This window comes from Akebia trifoliata, unplaced genomic scaffold (assembly GCF_017979445.1).
Source record: "Akebia trifoliata isolate Shusen 1 unplaced genomic scaffold, ASM1797944v1 Contig00743, whole genome shotgun sequence".
Taxonomy (NCBI): domain Eukaryota; kingdom Viridiplantae; phylum Streptophyta; class Magnoliopsida; order Ranunculales; family Lardizabalaceae; genus Akebia; species Akebia trifoliata.
Genome location: NW_028237165.1, coordinates 20,907 through 39,465, shown reverse-complemented (window position 1 = coordinate 39,465; position 18,559 = coordinate 20,907). Strand labels below are relative to the sequence as shown.

At 33.9% G+C, this 18,559-nt stretch overlaps 1 protein-coding gene across 1 annotated transcript; it reads left to right on the top strand.

The window, feature by feature from the left end:
• Window positions 1-1,177: 1,177 nt before the first annotated feature.
• Window positions 1,178-4,140, top strand: LOC147381125 (2-methoxy-6-polyprenyl-1,4-benzoquinol methylase, mitochondrial-like). The gene is made up of 5 exons (XM_086430823.1): window positions 1,178-1,364; window positions 1,472-1,616; window positions 2,161-2,232; window positions 2,731-2,839; window positions 3,586-4,140. The coding sequence occupies exons 1-5, from the start codon at window positions 1,259-1,261 to the stop codon at window positions 3,685-3,687; spliced, it is 534 nt and encodes a 177-aa protein (XP_086286949.1). The 5' UTR covers window positions 1,178-1,258; the 3' UTR covers window positions 3,688-4,140.
• The last annotated feature ends 14,419 nt before the right edge of the window (window positions 4,141-18,559 follow it).

The window sequence follows — 18,559 nt, the reverse complement described above, 5'->3', positions numbered from 1 at the left end:
TGGAGATGAGGTCTTGGATGCAATTCAAAAAATAGAGCATGGTATAACGCTTACATCTCTTAATTCTACCTTTTCAACCCTCAACCCATATAAACTTTGGTCCGAAGCATTTGAGGAATGCCGATCCATAACCATTTGCAACTTCCTCTACAAACAGTCACTGAAGTAATTGCTCATAGAATAGTCCACATTCAATCTCCCCTCTTTTCTTTTCAATAAAATTATCTTTATCGATCAAAAAAAAAAAAAATCCAGCTTCCATGATTCTCGAATACTTCTGTTATTTCTAATACAGTTTACTCTGATGATCTCTGGATTGTGGTACATCTGTTTATGGCCTTAGGTTATTGCTAGACAATTTCTTCGAATGCTCTGGATTGCAAGCTAACAAAGCTAAATCATTATCTTCTATGTTGAAAGAGGCTCGGTTTCCAAAGTTTTACAATTTGGCTTTGGTTAACTACCGGTCAAGTATCTTGACTTGCCTAATGATCTTTCGACTTTGCCAACTTCTCATTGATTGTGTCAATTGCAAATTAGAGGAATGGAAAAAGCTTCCCTCGTATGCAGGCCATCTGGAAATTAATCTGATATTGGTTCTTAACTCCTTTCGAGTTTATTGAACATCAACTTTTCTACTGCCCAACTAGGTGATCAAGGAAATTGATTGCAATTGCTCAAATTTTCTTTGGAAAGTGTCTTCAATGAGCCATGCCTTCACCCCATCAGCTGAACCAAGGTCTTTAGGCCTTTAGATGAAGGTTTATTGGATAATAGGGGCATTAGAGATTGGTATAGAGGGCGAATCCTTTAGATTTTCAAACAATATCTCTTGATGGATTGGTCACTTACTGGATTTTGTGATATTTGGATTATAGAACCTCCCATAAAACCAAAGTACCAAAAATGGCCACTTCAACTTATTTCCTAGCCTACAATTCTTACTGGCCTTCTTCTTTTAAGTGTATCATTTCTAAAGTTAGACTTTCCATAATCCTACTTATTCTGAAGACCTTGGACTTCAAAGCAAGGCTTTCTAGATGATGATGATGATCATCATCAAGATCAGGTTCTTGTATATCTAGAAGGAATGGAACTTTTAGTTTCCTTTTAATACATATATTCAAAAAAAAAAAAAAAATTGTTTGAATTATCTGCCACTATATCTTTGCAATTTGACAATGAATGTTTTTACAATTTTGCAGGGGATGTTGCTTTCAGAATATTGGAAACCATCAATAGCATCAGTCGTAGAGCCATGCTAGATAATCTCGAAGATGACTTACAGGATGATACTCAAATTTATGTATGCGACATCAACCCAAATATGTTAAACGTTGGCAAAAAGCGTGCCGTAGAAAGAGGTGAAGTACTAGGAGTGAATCTGAAACTTCTATATGTTCCACTTTTTTGCAAACTCTATGATCTGTTTTCTTGCTTATGACGAAAAATGATCTCCTGACATGTATAGGGCTTGGAAAAAGCCGCTCTCTTATATGGGTGGAGGGAGATGCAGAAGCCTTAAGCTTTGAAGATGGTTCAATGGATGGCTATACAATTGCCTTTGGGATTAGGAATGTTACACACATAGAAAAGGCTCTTGAGGAAGCTTATCGGTAATCCCATAAAATCATCTGTTTTTTTTTTCATAAGAGCACCCATATTTCCTCTCGAATTAAGGAGCGATTGGAAACCTTCTTGGATTTTGAAGCATTTTTTTTATAGATTTGAGGATAACACACCATGGATGCTTTTGGGTTGAATGTTTCTTTTTTGCTTATTGTGGGTTTCCCCAACCTTCGGGTGAGACTAATCCCACGGTCACACTCACCGCCTCCTTGGGAGAGTCCTACGTGCAACTGCTTGAGTCATGGGTCCACCGGATACTGGAGGGTGGCCCCAAGGAATTCATTGCTTCGTGGGGTTTCGAACACTTAACCTACCCTTATTGAGTAGCTTATCAAGGCTCGGCTTGCCGCTAGGCCAACCTTTTGGGTTGAATGTATTGTTACATAATTTATTGATTCTATCTATCCTGTCCAAAACTTTGTGCTTATCCAGTAAAAGTTATCTCATCTTCAGTTCTTCAAACATATTTTCTATGCTTTATCACTTAACGTCCTCATGCTTGCAGCGGTGGATTTTGTTTGTTCATTTCAGAGTACTTAAACGGGGAGGGCGATTCCTATGTCTTGAGCTGAGCCATGTCGACATTCCCGTCTTTAAAGAATTGTGAGTGTCTCTGACTTTTTCTTAGAGATGGATAACCCTGCTTTGGAGGTAGGGAAGAAGTTAGAACTAGGCAACCAAATAAACGCCTAGTTGACTGACATGCGCATGCTTGTGTGCACTTTCAGATAATTCTGATCAATTCTTAATTCTTTGGAGTAAAGGTTGAATCTCGCAAAGCAGTGTCTTTGTCACGAGAAAACTGAGACTGTCTTGATCGAGACTTCTGAAAATCTCGCAACATTCCCGAAACATTGATTGTTTTGGGGTAGATGTTACGTTGTGGTCTTGGCGTAAACTGAATTGTCTTGAATTTCGAGTGAGACATTCCGAGATGCTACAAAACTTTAAAACCATGCTTGGAGAATGATATGTTGGATTTTTTGGTCTTTAGATTCTGAAAAATGCTAGAAACATCTGAAATGTTGAATTTATTCACTATGGAAAGCAAGATATAACTGACATAACCCTTATCTTAGCATTTCTCCTCTTCTGGCACAGGTATGATTATTATTCATTTTCAGTAATTCCGGCAATGGGAGAGTTAGTTGCAAGTGATCGGGAATCTTACAAGTACTTAGTGGAGAGCATCCGCCGGTTCCCCCCCCAGGTGAATTCCACTACTGTTGAGATCTCTTATTGATTTGAATTCCCACTGAGGCGAGTCAATGTTGACTTGACTTGCTAGTCTATTATGATGAGTCATTTGAATATATAAATTCAATAAATGTTTAAAGAAATAGTTTTTAATATTTTAAAATTGAGAATTATATTTTTTTTTTCTAAAGAAAATTGAATATAGCTGCATAACTCAGACCAGACATCCAGTTACTCATCCAACTTAGTGTGTTTCCAAGTTGTAATTTTATATAAACCACAATTGATGGAATTATGTATAATTCACCAAAATTAGGATATTGGTACAAACCCATTAATATGATGTAGTTTCATAAAAAAATAAAAAGATAAATAAATCATGCTAAAAAGTTTGGAAGGTAAATAGTAGAGAAGTAATGGTGCTGCCGCTTATGAACTACTACTAGCCTTGTATTTGGGACGAAACGGAGTCAGAAGAAACAGGGTGTGGTGATGGAAAATAAATAATTATTATTCCTAACCCAAGATAATTTAATTTTATTATTTGGTTGCTTGAGTAAGTGGTTAGTCGACACCAAATCTTTGCAGTAAGACTTCAATGATGATGATATGTGGCGCAATTTAAGCTCTCCAAAAGGGGCTTAAGGATGCTTGTTTGAGATGCTCTTCTATTACATGGATGCAATGCCAAGGTTAAATTTGGTATAGTCCTCGTCCATTATCTCTCAGATTTTCTACTCTTGGGTTCTATTGATGCAGGAAAAGTTTGCGTCAATGATTGCCGCAGCAGGGTTTCAGAAAGTTGAATATGAAAATCTTGTAGGGGGGGTTGTTGCCATCCATTCTGGATTGAAGTTTTAGAAGGCGTAAGAAGTCGAAAGGGCTTGTCATCCCTCGACCTCTGTCACGATATCAGAAGTTGACTGTTAATGGGCATGTGGGATTCCAGCAGAACTTTGTGTTAGTGAGAGGCCCTTCCCCACTACTATCTGATCTATTGTTTCTTTAGAATCTTCAATATTTCATATGTTGTTTCTCAGTCAATTCCGTTGTCCCTCATTATTCAATAATCAAATAAGTCCTTTCTGAGTTTGAATTTGTTCATTGGTAATTTGGGTTCGATGTTTTAACATTTTGCCATCTTTTTTCCCCCCTCAAATGTTCCCTTATGACCTATAGTATCTTTTATTTATGGAATGCGCTTGTCTCATGTGGGTTCACAATTTTTTCGAACTTTCAATAATACTATTGTACAGTCTTTTGATTTTGAAGGAATTTTTATAATATATATATTAATTTACCTTTGTTATATAATGTCTTGCCTGTCTCTCTCTCTCTCTAAAAGTGATTTTTGGGGATTTTTTTTTAATGCCAATTTCTATAAAAATAGCACCTTTAGAAACCTTCATGTAGATATCAATAGTCAATATTTTACTTGATTTAAAATTTTATATATATATATATGGGTCCCATTTAGCATCAAATATTTTGGCCAACATTTTAGCCAACCATTTTTGTCCTACATGGGTTAGAAGTTTTGGAATGGGCTGATTTTTGGTGAGGATGATCTCCTCGGTATAGAGATCATCCTCACCAAAAATCAGCCCATTCCAAAACTTCTAGCCCCATGTTTACAAGTTGAAAAATCGTTGACCGTCCATTTTTTGTAAACCATTTTTGATGGGGTTGGAAGTTTTGGAATGGGCTGATTTTCGGAGGAGATCATCCTCACAAAAAATCAGCTCATTCCAAACCTTCTAACCCATGTGGTGAAAAATGTTTTGCCAAAATGTTTGGTTCTGAACATTTCCCTATATATATATATATATGGGGAAATGTTCAGCACCCTAAGTTTTACCACACATTTTAACAAACGTTTTTTGTCCTACATGGGTTAGAAGTTTTGGAATGGGCTGATTTTTGGTGAGGATGATCTCTATGATTAGAAGATCATCCTCCCCAAAAATCAGCCCATTCCAAAATGTTTAGCCCCATGTTTACACGTTGAAAAATTGTGGACCGTCCATTTTTTGTAAACCATTTTTGATGGGGTTAGAAGTTTTGGAATGAGCTGATTTTTGGTGAGGATGATCTCCTCACCATAGAGATCATCCTCACCAAAAATCAGCCCATTCCAAAACTTCTAACCCATGTAAGACAAAACACGTTTGTTAAAGTGTGGTAAAACTTAGGGTGCTGAACGGGACTCATATATATGTATATATATAGGGTCCCGTTATTTGGCCAACAGTTTGGCAAACACTTTTTCAAAACATGGGTTAGAGGTCTTGGAATGGGCTGATTTTTGGTGAGGATGATCTCTACGGTGAGGAGATCATCATCACCAAAAATCAGCTCATTCCAAAACTTCTAGCCCCAGTTTACAAGTTGAAAAATCGTGAACCGTCCATTTTTTGTAAACCATTTTTGATGGGGTTAGAAGTTTTGGAATGGGCTGATTTTTGGTGATGATGATCTCCTCACCGTAGAGATCATCCTCACCAAAAATCAGCCCATTCCAAGACCTCTAACCCATGTTTTGAAAAATGTGTTTGCCAAACTGTTTGCCAAATAACGCTACCCATATATATATATATATATATATATATAGGGTCACGTTCCTAAGACTCATATTGAGACTCACATTGCGACACACCGTTTTGTCTTATATGGCAAAAAATGTTTAGAATGAGCTGATTTTTTGTGAGGATGATCTCTGTGATGAGGGGATCATCCTGGCAAAAAATCATCCCATTCCAAAACTTCTAACCCCATCAAAATTGATTTACAAAAATTTGACGGTCTATAATTTTTCAACAAAAATTGGACGGTCTAGAAGTTTCATAATGAGCTGATTTTTGGCAAGGATGATCTCCTCACCATAGAGATCATCCTCACAAAAAATCAGCCCATTCCAAATATTTTTGCCCATATAAGACAAAACGGTGTGTCGCAATGTGAGTCCCAATATGAGTCTTAGGAACGCTGTTCATATATATATATAGGATTAGGATCCGTATACACATAAAACTACTCATAAAGCTACAACATGTTTTGTCTTATATGGGTAAAAATGTTTGGAATGGGCTGATTTTTTGTGAGAATGATCTCTATGGTGAGGAGATTATCCTTGTCAAAAATCGGCCCATTATGAAACTTCTAGCCAAGTTGAAAAATTTTAGATCGTCCAATTTTTGTAAATCACTTTTGATGGGGTTAGAAGTTTTGGAATGTAATGATTTTTTGCAAGGATGATCCCCTCACCACAAAGATCATCCTCACAAAAAATCAGCCCATTCTGAATATTTTTGCCCATATAAGACAAAACGGTGTGTCGCAATGTGAGTCCCAATATGAGTCTTAGGAACGCTGTTCATATATATATATATATATATATTAATAGCCTTGGGAACTTAAATGCAAAAGTAGTGGAATCATCATACATGCTCATTTATGTTTTGAATAAATTTTCCATTACTTTTATTTCAGCAAGCTCTTCGCATTTAACAAATCTATATTGTTAAAATGTATATATTTTAAGTAATACTATTTTACTTGATTGAAAGAACATGGATTGAGCTAGTGAAAGCGGGGACACGAACTCGCTAACAATACCAAAAGATGTGGCTTTGAATAGGACTCGTTCAGTGGATCCCTAATCTTTGGGATAAGTCTTTGATGGTGATGATGAACGCTGTTATTTGATCAACACAGAGTGTCTTATTTTCATTCTTTCCCAACTATAACCTTGTTAGAATAATGTAACTATTTCCTTGTACAGTGGTTTGCTTCGACTTGTAAGTTTTTCAATTTGGGAAACATTATCACAGACCCATATACAAAGTCCATTTTCTCTTTCACCTCCTGTGGTTTGAAATAATTCCATGTTAACCCTCTAATATTATGACAAATTCACTTACCTCCCCCATAGTTATCTAACGGGTTTAATTTACCGCCTTTCAGTCTATTTGTTATTAAACTAAACAGTTAAAAAATGATTTTTACCATTTCTATATTTTAGAATGTCACTCTTTTTTTTATAAACAAAAAAATGGGTTTACTTGTGAATGCTGAGAAGGGCACATTTATATATTTTAAAATTTAATTTAATGGTTTTTTTTATAAATTAAAAAAAAAAGTAATTATAAAAGCACCCCATGAATTAATAAGGGTAATCTACATCATAACCGAATTGTTTTGTCTTATATGGGTTAAAAGTTTCGGAATGAGCTGATTTTTGGTGAGGATGATCTCTATGATGAGGAGATCATCCTCACCAAAAATCAGCCCATTATGAACCTTCTAACCCCATCAAAATTGATTTACAAAAAAAATTGGATGATTTAAGATTTTTGAATTTGTTTTGATGGGATTAGTTCAAAACTTTTTACCCATATAATACGAAACAATTTGGTTATGACGTGGGTTGTCTTTATTAATTCATGGGATGCTTTTATAAATACCCTTGGGTAAATCCCAACCATAAATTTTCTTAAAAATTACAAATATAGCTTTAATACATTAAAAATAAAAATATAATATACGTTATAAACTAGGCTGTGCCACCTGAGCCTTCTCCAAGCTCAAGTCTGCCCAGACCCAAAAACTAAATATAGGCCTAGTAACACTACCCAAACATAAATAACGTGTTGGAGGAAACAACTTTTTGAAAGAGTTTTTCAAAAGGGTTGGGATCTGTTGACTAGTGAGAAAACACACGATCCCGACCGTATAAACACAAAATCCAACTGCCAATATTTTTAAGTATCTCCAAAACACGTATCAAGAGGATAAATCTCACCCCGTTAGATTTCATATTTAAATGGTTGGGATCATGCATGTGTTTTTTTCATGAGTCACCGGATCTTGATCATTTGAAAAAATAGAACCAAAAATTTGGTTTGTGTGTGTGTGTAGTTTACTGAGAATGAATAATTGAAGTCATAGTTGTAGTCTATTTTCATTAATTGTGCACCATACAAAAAGTAGAATAGAAGAAGAAGATAAAACGGACAAGGTTTTTACATGGTTCATCGTCAAAGTCGGCAAAGCATATATGCGAACAATGATCTCCAATCTACTAGTAGTGAGAATTTACTAGCTATGAAAATGTTATAAAGAAAATACAATCAATATACTTTTTTTGCTTCTAAGCTCCAACGAGAATTTGGGAAGTCATTCTCATAATGATCTTGAGTTTCATAATCCACTCTAGAATTCAATCAGAAATTGAATGCCACCTCTTGTTTCCAAGTGATAATGAACTTGGTTTTAAATTGTGAAATGCCACAAACAATGACCAAGACTTGTGTCAACAAATGCGAACACATCTTGAATCTAAAATTAAAAAGAAATGACGGACATATTAAAGATATAGATGACCAAAGACCTCAACAACTATGGGTTGAGATTTTATATAGAAAGGTTTTTTCACGAATTTTAAAGAAACAGATATGGTACCTTAATTTAAAATGATTATACAACTTGTCACAATTTTTTTGATTAATAATCTATTTTGTTAGGTTAGTATCACACAATGAGCGAAACATGCGGCCTTTAGTATATTTCTTACGTGCACATCATGTAATACACTAACAAATATGGTACAATAATTTCAAAAGATTTTACACCTTGTCAAATCCTTTTCTATTAGTATTTCATTTTGTTTTATCTGTATCACATATTGCGTCTAGTATGTAATCTTCAATTAGTTTCTTTTTTTTGTTCTCACTACATATCTTACAACACACATCTTCAAGATGGTACAATGGTTTTTAAAGATTTTACAACTAACAATTTTTTTATTAGTTAACTATTTTATGTTTATTTATATCACACAATGAACCAAATGAGTCCCTTAAAGAAGTTTCCTTTTTTGTTTTTTTACTACACATTATACAACACACGTAATTATGGTTTAGCTATAATGTCAGTTTACATGGCTAAAATTCTCTCTCTTAAGGTCAAGTTTCTTGTAGCTGGTCCACTACGTGACCCACCTAATCTATATTAAAAAAAAATGACTATTTGTACTTTGACCTTGAGCCCAAAAAGTAGTGTTGGGTTCACAACTGGTCCACTGCTTGACCCACCTAATTTTTTTTTTAATTTTTAAAATGACTATTTGAAATTTGACATTGAGTCACAAAATAGGGTTTGGTTCACAATTTTCCTCTCACAAAATTTAGGTTGACTTGTGTTATTAAAAAAGAAAAAACCCTCGGCCTATGCAAGTGATGAATGTATATAGAAAATCCACCCGATAATAAATTTCTATAATTTATAGACATTCATTACAATATTTTTTTAATCAATGAAAATAACATTTATTGAATTAAATAAAATGAGGTGGCCAAGATGATCACCTAAAGGAGAGCCAATGAACATAATTGTCAGTTTCCTCTACAAATCAACTCCCATCTCAAGAAGAGATCCTCAAAAAGCTCTTTATAAAATCTCTAAATAGTTTACACTTGTAAAACACATGCCTTAAAATACAAATGACGACTTCCTGTAAAGATTGATCATTTCCTTCGAAGATATCTCATTCCTTTCCTTCCATAAATCCCAATAGACTACAAAAGGCATGAGCTTATTCTCAATATTTCAATCACTTATAATATTTAGTCTAGGGGAGAATAAGGGGAGGGGCAGACAACTTCAGGTGGCCTTTTCAAAATTTTCAACTTTTTTAGAGATACCCTTCCACATTTTAATTCATATTATGGATGCTCTCTTTAATATGTCTTGTAATGTCTTAAAAGTATATTTCGTATCTCGAGGTGATTGATTGTTATACTATGTGTATCCTTAAGAATTTATAATAAATAATTAAAAATGATTTTACAAAATATTTGGAGAGAAGGGTTAAGAAAATTTAACAAGTGCCTTGATGAACGTGTTTAAGTGGTTAATCGAAATATGAGCTTTTGATAAAAACAGATTTAAGAAAAATCTAAAAACACCATTAGATTCTTTTTTAAAAATTATCTAAGATGAACTATAAGTTTGCATAAAACGAAGTCCGTGCATTAAATTATTAACTAAAAAAATAATTATATTAATCACCATTATGTTCATAATATCATATAAATACCAAATTTAAGATAGAAAATCAGATTTTCTCTTTCTTCTCCAACATAGAATACTAAAATCCTAAACCTTCAAGCAACGATTCGGCAAGCCTTGAACGAGAATCAAGAGTTCATGAAGAAGAGAAAAAACTTCATCTCGTCGAGATCTTCACTTTAAGTCGAAGAGTTTGAGTTGATTTGAAGAGTTCGAGTTAAGACAAAGATCAAAATTTGGAGGTTTCAAACAAGAAGAATTGTTGAGAGTCGATTTTGACGAAGATGTATCATAGAAGACATGAAACAAATAGAAAATCTTCCCTTTTACCTTTTAATTGCTAGTTTTCTTTAGAAACATAGATTTATCAAATAGGTTATTTGTTGGGATTTTTTTATTTAAGGTTGGTTCGCTTTAAATCATGCATGTTTAGATATTTGATTTTATAGATTTACTTATTTTTATGTTAAATGAGTGATTTTTATATTTCCTTATAGGTTTTTTAAAAGAAAATATGGTAAAACAAGTTTTGAAAAAAAATTCGAAAAAAATCTAAGAGAAAATCTTGATGAATGAAAGTTTCACCCCTTGGATTGCCATTATAGCGATTTCCAAATCGTTATAATGGCCTGGTCCCTATAATAGCGATTTCAAAATTGCTATGTCAAAATCGTTATTTTTACAATATCGTTATCTATATGTGCCAAAATCGTTATTTTTCTTATGTTTGACACGTTTTCAGCATTGTGTCAAATACATTCCAACACAATGTTAAATATATCTAATAACTTACTTTCATTAAATAACTTAAAGTAAATGGAAAATACAAATGTTTTTAATGAAAATAAAGGAATACCCCCCCCCTCCAATTTGAAAATAATGAAAATGATTTAAAAATCAAAATCTCAAACGATCAAAATCTAATTTTTGGGTTCAAAAATAAAATACAGATTTCAGTATTTTTATTAAATTTTCAAATCCCATTAATTGAAGGATAGATAGATGGATGTACATAACATAATGTTGACTAGAGATTACTGCCATTGTTTGTATTTTTGGAAGAATATATATATATACTCAACAAAATTATTTTATTTATCAGAAAGGGTCGTAGAAAGAATGATGTGTTGCTATATTTTCGAAAACGGTGGGTCAATCTAGGATAACACTTGTGATTCTATACTCATTTGTAGTATGAGATACTTTGGAGAGTAATACAACTTGTGAGATTCGAGAGTTTATCTTCTTTTTTCTTAAAAAAATTTTGTATGTAAAGGTGATTTTTTTATAATGTAGAGATAGTCGAGATTCACATGTATTGCCTCTTGATAGGGTTTGACGCGAGAAGTCTCTCTTAGACTATTAGTGATCACTAAAAGTCTATAGTAGTGAAAAAATCGATCTCATCGTTAATTGAACTCAGTTTGGGTTCTTGGTCAACAACCGGTCTAAGTCGGATAAATGATCACCTAATTGTGGTATGTTAGACTGATCACAAAATCAGATAAGCATAATAACATTTGACACAAAAAGTTAAGTATTGAAATTTCGATTTGTCATAACCAAGGTGATTATATCGACGTGTTTCTCAACTCTGTTATTGATTACACCATCGTATTTAATTATTTAAATTTCTTTATTTTGTGATACAATATTGATAGATATTTTACTTTAAAAACTCTGAAGCGTGATAGATTATTTTCATGTTAGAAATGATAGATTGATGACTATGCAAAAGTTTACTACTTTTATTTTAGTCATTATTTTAATACCATGTTATGATAAAAATCTACATTATTTAAATATTTAAGCATGAGCATACTTTGCATGTGACTAGATGTTAGAACAGTATGGTTCTTTCTGAGTAACTCCCCATTACTCACCCTATCATTTATCATTTCAAATTATTCGATTATGGAAGAGTTTGTAAGGAGGAATTTTATGAGGAAGTCCTTGAGGAGGAACATATCGATGAGTAGTAGCTTCCTTTAATCTGAGATGTATTAGAGTTTAGGATATTCTTTTTGTCATTTAAGGAACTTATGTCAGGGCATTGTGTGTCGTTTTATTTATTGTGTCATTTATGTCTTTGAGGTTTGTTTATGGATCCAGATTATGATTGATGTTAGCTTCCTAAACTCTGAATATTGGTCAGTTTATTTTGTGCTGCTTTATAATTATAGATTATGAGTTGTTATGTATTATTAGATGTTATCATCAGTTGGATTAATTTATCATGTCTTGAGATCTAACAGAGAAATTCTTGGGATTCGTGTTGGATTTGGGGCGTGATATATTTTGAGTATCCATTTAGTATCTTGAAGAATTTTAATCAAACATTTATGATTGGTCATATAATAAGATTTTGATAGAAGAGCAAGAGTCAAGATATCGTCAAAAGAAAATAAATATATGAATGATAAATACCTCCTTGGAAGGTGTTTCATGAAGCATGCCCAATAGATATTGTGTGGAAGAGATGGGTATAAACTTAGTCTCGAGACGTCTCTATTGTGAAAAGAGCGAGGAAACTTTGATGCACTTATTTTTCAAATGCCCCTTCACAGTGCAAATCAAGAATTATTTTTCAGCAATGTACTTTGACTGTGTGGTCCCTCGTCTAAACCCAAATGTGATTTTTTCTTGGTTTAAATACAAAAGAAATCTAAATTCTCATCCATGGTTGCAATGTTACCATGGAAGGTTTTATAGTGCGTTTGAGTGCTCGCAATGAATGCATCTTTAAAAATAAAAGATGTTCAACTGAGGAGACTAAAAAATCGTGCATTAGGTGGCTTTAGGAGATGATTGGAGTAAGCTATTTTAGAATCCCATCAACTACAAGCGAACTCAACATTTTGACAAGCTTGGACATTCCTCTAAGACAACTACCAACAAGAAGGCTAAACTCAGCCTCTTGGGAAAAACCATAACGTGGGTGGTTTAAACTTAACATTGAAGGGGCATGTAAAGGAAACTCAAGTCTTGCTAGAGGAGAAGGATTTCTTCAAGACGAGAATGGAAAATTGGTTAAAGTAGAGTATTGGTTTTTTGGACATGCAACGAACAACTTTGCTTAAGCCCAAGCTCTACTAGAAATTTTGGAGAAGTTCAACTTGAAGATATAAATCTTCTAATTGACCTAGACTCATCCTTGTTAGTAATCAGGATGATAGACAATAAGCTCCATTATAGATTACAGCCATGGATGGTGAAGATCAAAGTTGCACCATCAAGAGTTAATTGGATGGTTCATCATGCTTGGAGAGAAACAAACTTTGTGGTCGATGATCTTGCAAACTTTGCTATAAGAAGTTGTAGATCCATCTTGATAGAGTCTAAAGAAAACCTTCCCTTGATTGCAAGGAAAGCATTTTAGGAGATAGGTTAAATATGCCTCATGTTTGTATTGTATTCTAATTTTGGGGGTGAGCTCGTTTTAAAGCTTTCTTAAGCAATACAACATCTTTTGCTTCCTTGGAAAAAAACAACGTGATTGCTATTATATAACTACCAACACTTAAGATATTTCTTATTTCATTTTCTTTTATCTTCAACACAAAACATTTAAACCCTAGACATTCAAGAAACGATTTTGAGCACTACAAATTGAGAATTGAGAATCTATGAAGAGAAAAAAGTTTTATCTCGTTGAGAACTACACATTGAGTGAAAGAAATTATGATAGGATTGAATGAAAGTTTGAATTTCAAGAAAAGATCATAGTATTCTCGAGGCAATATCCTCGTAGTGACAATGAATCAAGTAGGAAACCTCCCCTTCTAGTTTTTAATTACTAATTTCTAGAACAAAAGGGGTTTTTACAAAGGATTTAGGTTGAGGTTTTCTATTATGGGTTTGTTTATACGAAATCCATCTATGATTAGATATTTTGATACAAATAAACTTTTAATTATGTTTTCTAACAAGTGATTTTAATGTAATTTAGAGAGAAAATGAGTGAGAAGCAAAGGAATGTTGTAGGCTAGTCGAGAGCTCTCAGAAGGTTTATCAGGCTAGTCGAAAGCTACCCAAAGATTTTTTGGGTTAGTCAAAGGTAATAGAGGCAAAAAATATAATTTACACTATTTCTAGAAAGTGGTTAAAACTCCACCAAGAGCTCCTCGAAGGCCTCTTCATCTACTCGAGAACTCCTTGAAGACAATCTTTGACTAGTTAAGAGCTACTTGAAAAGATAATTTTTTTTCTTTAAAATGAGATTTTTGGTCAATGATTTCCCAACTTCAAAAACGAGTTCCAAAAAAAGATTTACCATTTTATATATATAAAGAACATTTAAAATATTTTCAAATTAAACATAATATTCCCAATCGATTTGAAAGCTTTATATTAATTTTTGAGGTTTCCAATCAATCAATAACACAAGTGGAATTGGTTGAGACTTAGAGTCACAATTGTTTAATCAAAATGAATGGTCTAAAGAATTATGTTTCATTCAAAAAGATATATTTTAATAGGTATGACTAGGAAGATATATATTTAATTAGTAAATTAATGGATAGATAGAGAGAACCGAAGTTCTAGTATTATGTATTAGCTACGTCACATGAAAAACAATAAATGGATGGATAGATGATAAAAATGATGTAATTCTTAATTGGAAGTCACTACCATAACCTTTTTTTGTATGTATCAAGATGGAAACATATATTTTTACTTACAAAATAAAAGTAAACGTTTACCATAAATGAATCCTAAAAACCTAAAAAGGGTGATCTGGTGCAATATTTTCAAAAACTTTAGGTCAATATCGGACAACATTTGAAGTTCTATTCTCCTTGGTAGTATGGGATACCTCAAAGAGTAGTTCAACTTGTGAGATCTGAGATTTTTTTCTCTACTTTCCTGATGATCACTTGTGTATAAAGGCGTTTTTTATATAATATAAATACATTTGAGGTTCTACATTGTTTGAAAGTTTAGCCGCGAGGAGTCTCTCCTATGTTGATTAGTAATCACTAAGAATTTGCAGTCATCAAAGGATGACTAACATAATTGATTTAAGTTTTAAACCTTATTCTACCATTAGCCTGAGTTGGATAATGAGAAAAGAATTTGAGTAGAATCAAGTCAAGTGTCTTTGTGAGAGCTTGACAAGAATTTATATTAATTAAAAGAGTCAAAAGATTTTACAAATAAGAAATAAAATAACAGGTTATTACTACTAACTAATTATGACTAAAATAGCAACTAGATTATTTTCAATACCCCCCTCATGCTGGAGCGAATATATCAAATAAACCCAGCTTGACAATGTGAGAATTAGTGATAGACGAACCAACAGACTTCGTAAGCATATCGACAAGCGGATTTGAAGAAGGAACGAAGACTATCTGAAGATCATTATATTGAAATTTTCTCTTTGAGAAAATGAATATCAACCTCAATATGCTTAGTTCTTTTATGAAAAACTAAGTCAAAAGTAAGCATAATAGCAAACTTGTTATCACAGAACATAGTAGAATAATCAAAAATAGGAAAATCAAACTCTGTTAGTAAAGATTGAAGCCAAAGTAGTTCACATGTACCAAGGGCCATAGCACGATACTCAAATTTAATAGAGGAATGAGATACCACATTCTATTTTTTTTACTTTTCCACAAGATAAGATTATTACCCATAAAAAGTACAAAAACTTGAGGTAGATCTTAACATAATCAACATCTATAAAACAAGACAAATGTGGCTGAGCAATGAAAGAGTAGAAAAATCCAAAATCAAGATGTGACTTCAAGTATCGAAGTATGCTATAAATTGCATCAAGATGAGAAGTACGCGGAGTATGCATGAACTGATTGACTACACTGACTGCAAAGGACAAGTCCAATCCAGTATTAGTCAGATAAATTAGATGACTTATAAGTCTTTGATAAGTAGAATGATCTGATAAAAGATTGTCAAAATCAACTTGAAGGTGTGATAGGAAGAGAATGCTATCAGGTTGAAGGACATGAAGAGACATCTGTCTTTCTAAGGCGTGACCCTGAACATAGTTGAGAAGAAAAGTCGTAGTGAGGATTGTCATATTCTAATATGCCTTTAGAATATGCATTCTGCGAAGAAGACAACGGACAATGTTCATGAGATGGCGATTCTTTCATTTCACCACCTTGTTCTGCTCAAGAGTATAAGGACAAGTCAACTGGTGAAGCATGCCATGCTCATGATGATGGGAGTGAATCCCATCAAATATATATTCCCCCCATTATTAGACCTAAGGGATTTAATAATTAAGCTATACTCAGTCTGAATCATTTTAAGAAAGTTAACAAAAATTGAGAGCACCTCAGAACGAGAACGCATCAAAGAAATCCAAGTGCAACAAGAATAGTCATCAATAAATGTAACATAATATCGATGACCATTAAAGACAGTAACAGGAGAAGGCCCACACACATTAGAATGAACTAAATCAAATATTGTATTAAATCGATGCATATGAATATAAGAAGTACGTGCGTGTTTAGAAAGTTCACACACAGAACACTGGAATTTATGTCCATGATAGACAGTTTTTAAAGTAAGAAATAAAGTACATAAGTATTTGAAAATTGGCATGTCCTAAGCAAGTATGCCATAAATCTAGAGTTTGTGATGAAAATGTGTGACTGCCAGATCATGAAATCATAGAAGCCGAAGCAGCAGTAAACTGAGATCCAAACATGTGCAACTCATCCCTCTCATACTTCTTGTCAAAAATTCTCATCGAAATCAGATCCTAAAAAATACAGTAAGTAGAAAAAAGTAACTAAGCAATTATGAGATTTAGTAACACTACTTACAGACAAAAGATTAAGAAATAAATGAGGGGTATGAAACACAAAATCTAGAGAAATCCTAGAGGATAAATGATGATACCTTTGTTGTGGATAGGTATAAGAGATCCGTCAGCAAAGCAAACATCTCAATGAATGGTGAAAAAATTAGAAGAGGTAAAATAGCTAGACTCACCAGTCATGTGATCAGAGGCACCAGAATCAATAACCCATGTCAAAGGAGTAGAGTCAGACTAAGTAACATTGAATCTAGAGGATGTACCTAGAGACATAATAACAGAGGCCACAGTCGAAGAGGAATGGGTGTGAGCATGAATCTGATCTCTGATAATAGTAGCAATCTGAATCTGTAGCTGTTGTAAATCAATCGTGCCAAGTGAATGAGGGTTAGTGAGAAGAAAAGATGATGACTCCACTATAGTGGCATGATGGACAGTTTGTCCCAAAGACGAAGTGAAAGAAGATCTTGGTATCAAATGAGGATAAAGCTGAAAATGATGAGCCTTCTCATAACCATTCTTCCCACAATGACTATAAGTAAGGCCACTCCATTTACCATGACTACGGCTACCACAATCACGATTTCTTGAGAAACTCAAGTTGGTAGCTATGGCCATTTGATCTGTAACTAGAGCAGAAAGAATGTCAAGGACCTAAGTCTGAGTATGAGCCATATGGCGATAATGCTCATAACTGTTAATAATTGCAAATATCTCAAATAAAGAAGGTAAGGAAGTGGTGTTGAGGATTTGTGTTCGAAATGCCTCAAATTCTTGACAGAGTCCCATAAGAAATTGGTAGGTCTGATGTCAAACAATCCTCTTAACCACATAATCGATTGCATCGAAAGACAACTTAGCCATAGACTCATAATGAGAAAGTTCTTCCTAACGTGACTGAAGGAATCCAAAGTAATCGGCTACACTTTGTGTCCCTTGGGTAACCTGGACAATGTCTCGATAAAACTCATAAATCCTCGAGTTATTCATGGCATGCGCGTAAGTCTGAGTAAGTGCTGACCATAGAGATGAAATTATCTCATGATACATGAACATGGAATAGATGCATTGCTCCATGAAGTAGAATAACCACCCAAGGATAATGCAGTTGTCAATCTCTCATGATTCAAATTTAGGATCAGTAAGTAGTGGTTTAGTTATAGTCCTAGGGAGCCATCCAGATTTTCCTCTACTACCTAGATAGAGTTACACAGATCGGGACCATGACTAAAAGTTTCAGCCATCAAGAAGAGTAGTGGTGATATGTTGGGTTGAAAGATTTACTCCAAGAGTTGGATTAGAATCCTTAGACTCTGGATTTGTCATCATTACTTGCAAGAAAAGAATTAACTTTGGTTTGAAGGGAGATTTCCCGTAGTATTGGCCCAAGGTGGAATAAACCACAGGTAGAAAGGGTAGTTGTTCTGTTACAAGACTTTACTCAATCCACACATCAATCCAGTTGTTTGTTGTAAGTCTCCACATAACCCACACATCTGGATGTGCCCATCTCTTGCATGTAAATTGGGTTATTTAGTTATCTATCTTTTTCATTTAAAAATTGTGCGATTATAATACTCCCTTCTCTTGCAGCTTAGGTTCATGGATCATATGTCCTCCACGGAAGTGATTCATCGTCCCTTTTGTGTGAATGCTGATTTGGTATGCATGATGACGAGACGAAAGCGTCCCATGTTTCCTGGTGGAAAAGAAGGATGGCATTCTTTTTTGTGCAATCTTGGTGACGAGGCTGTTAGGTAGGTTAGGGCTTTCCAACCGAAGGGTTCCCCCGTGATTGCTTTTGATGGGGCTCGTTTCCTTATTTTGATAGGCCTGCATGGGGCCACCCAGTATTTTCCCCTTTGTATT

Bases quoted from the DNA above. Each gene is read 5' to 3' on its own strand.
- LOC147381125 (XM_086430823.1), top strand. From the start codon at position 1,259: ATGCTAGATAATCTCGAAGATGACTTACAGGATGATACTCAAATTTAT. The intron at 2,233-2,730 runs GTGAGTGTCTCT...CTTCTGGCACAG, and splicing joins ATTCCCGTCTTTAAAGAATT to GTATGATTATTATTCATTTT. The intron at 2,840-3,585 runs GTGAATTCCACT...CTATTGATGCAG, and splicing joins TCCGCCGGTTCCCCCCCCAG to GAAAAGTTTGCGTCAATGAT.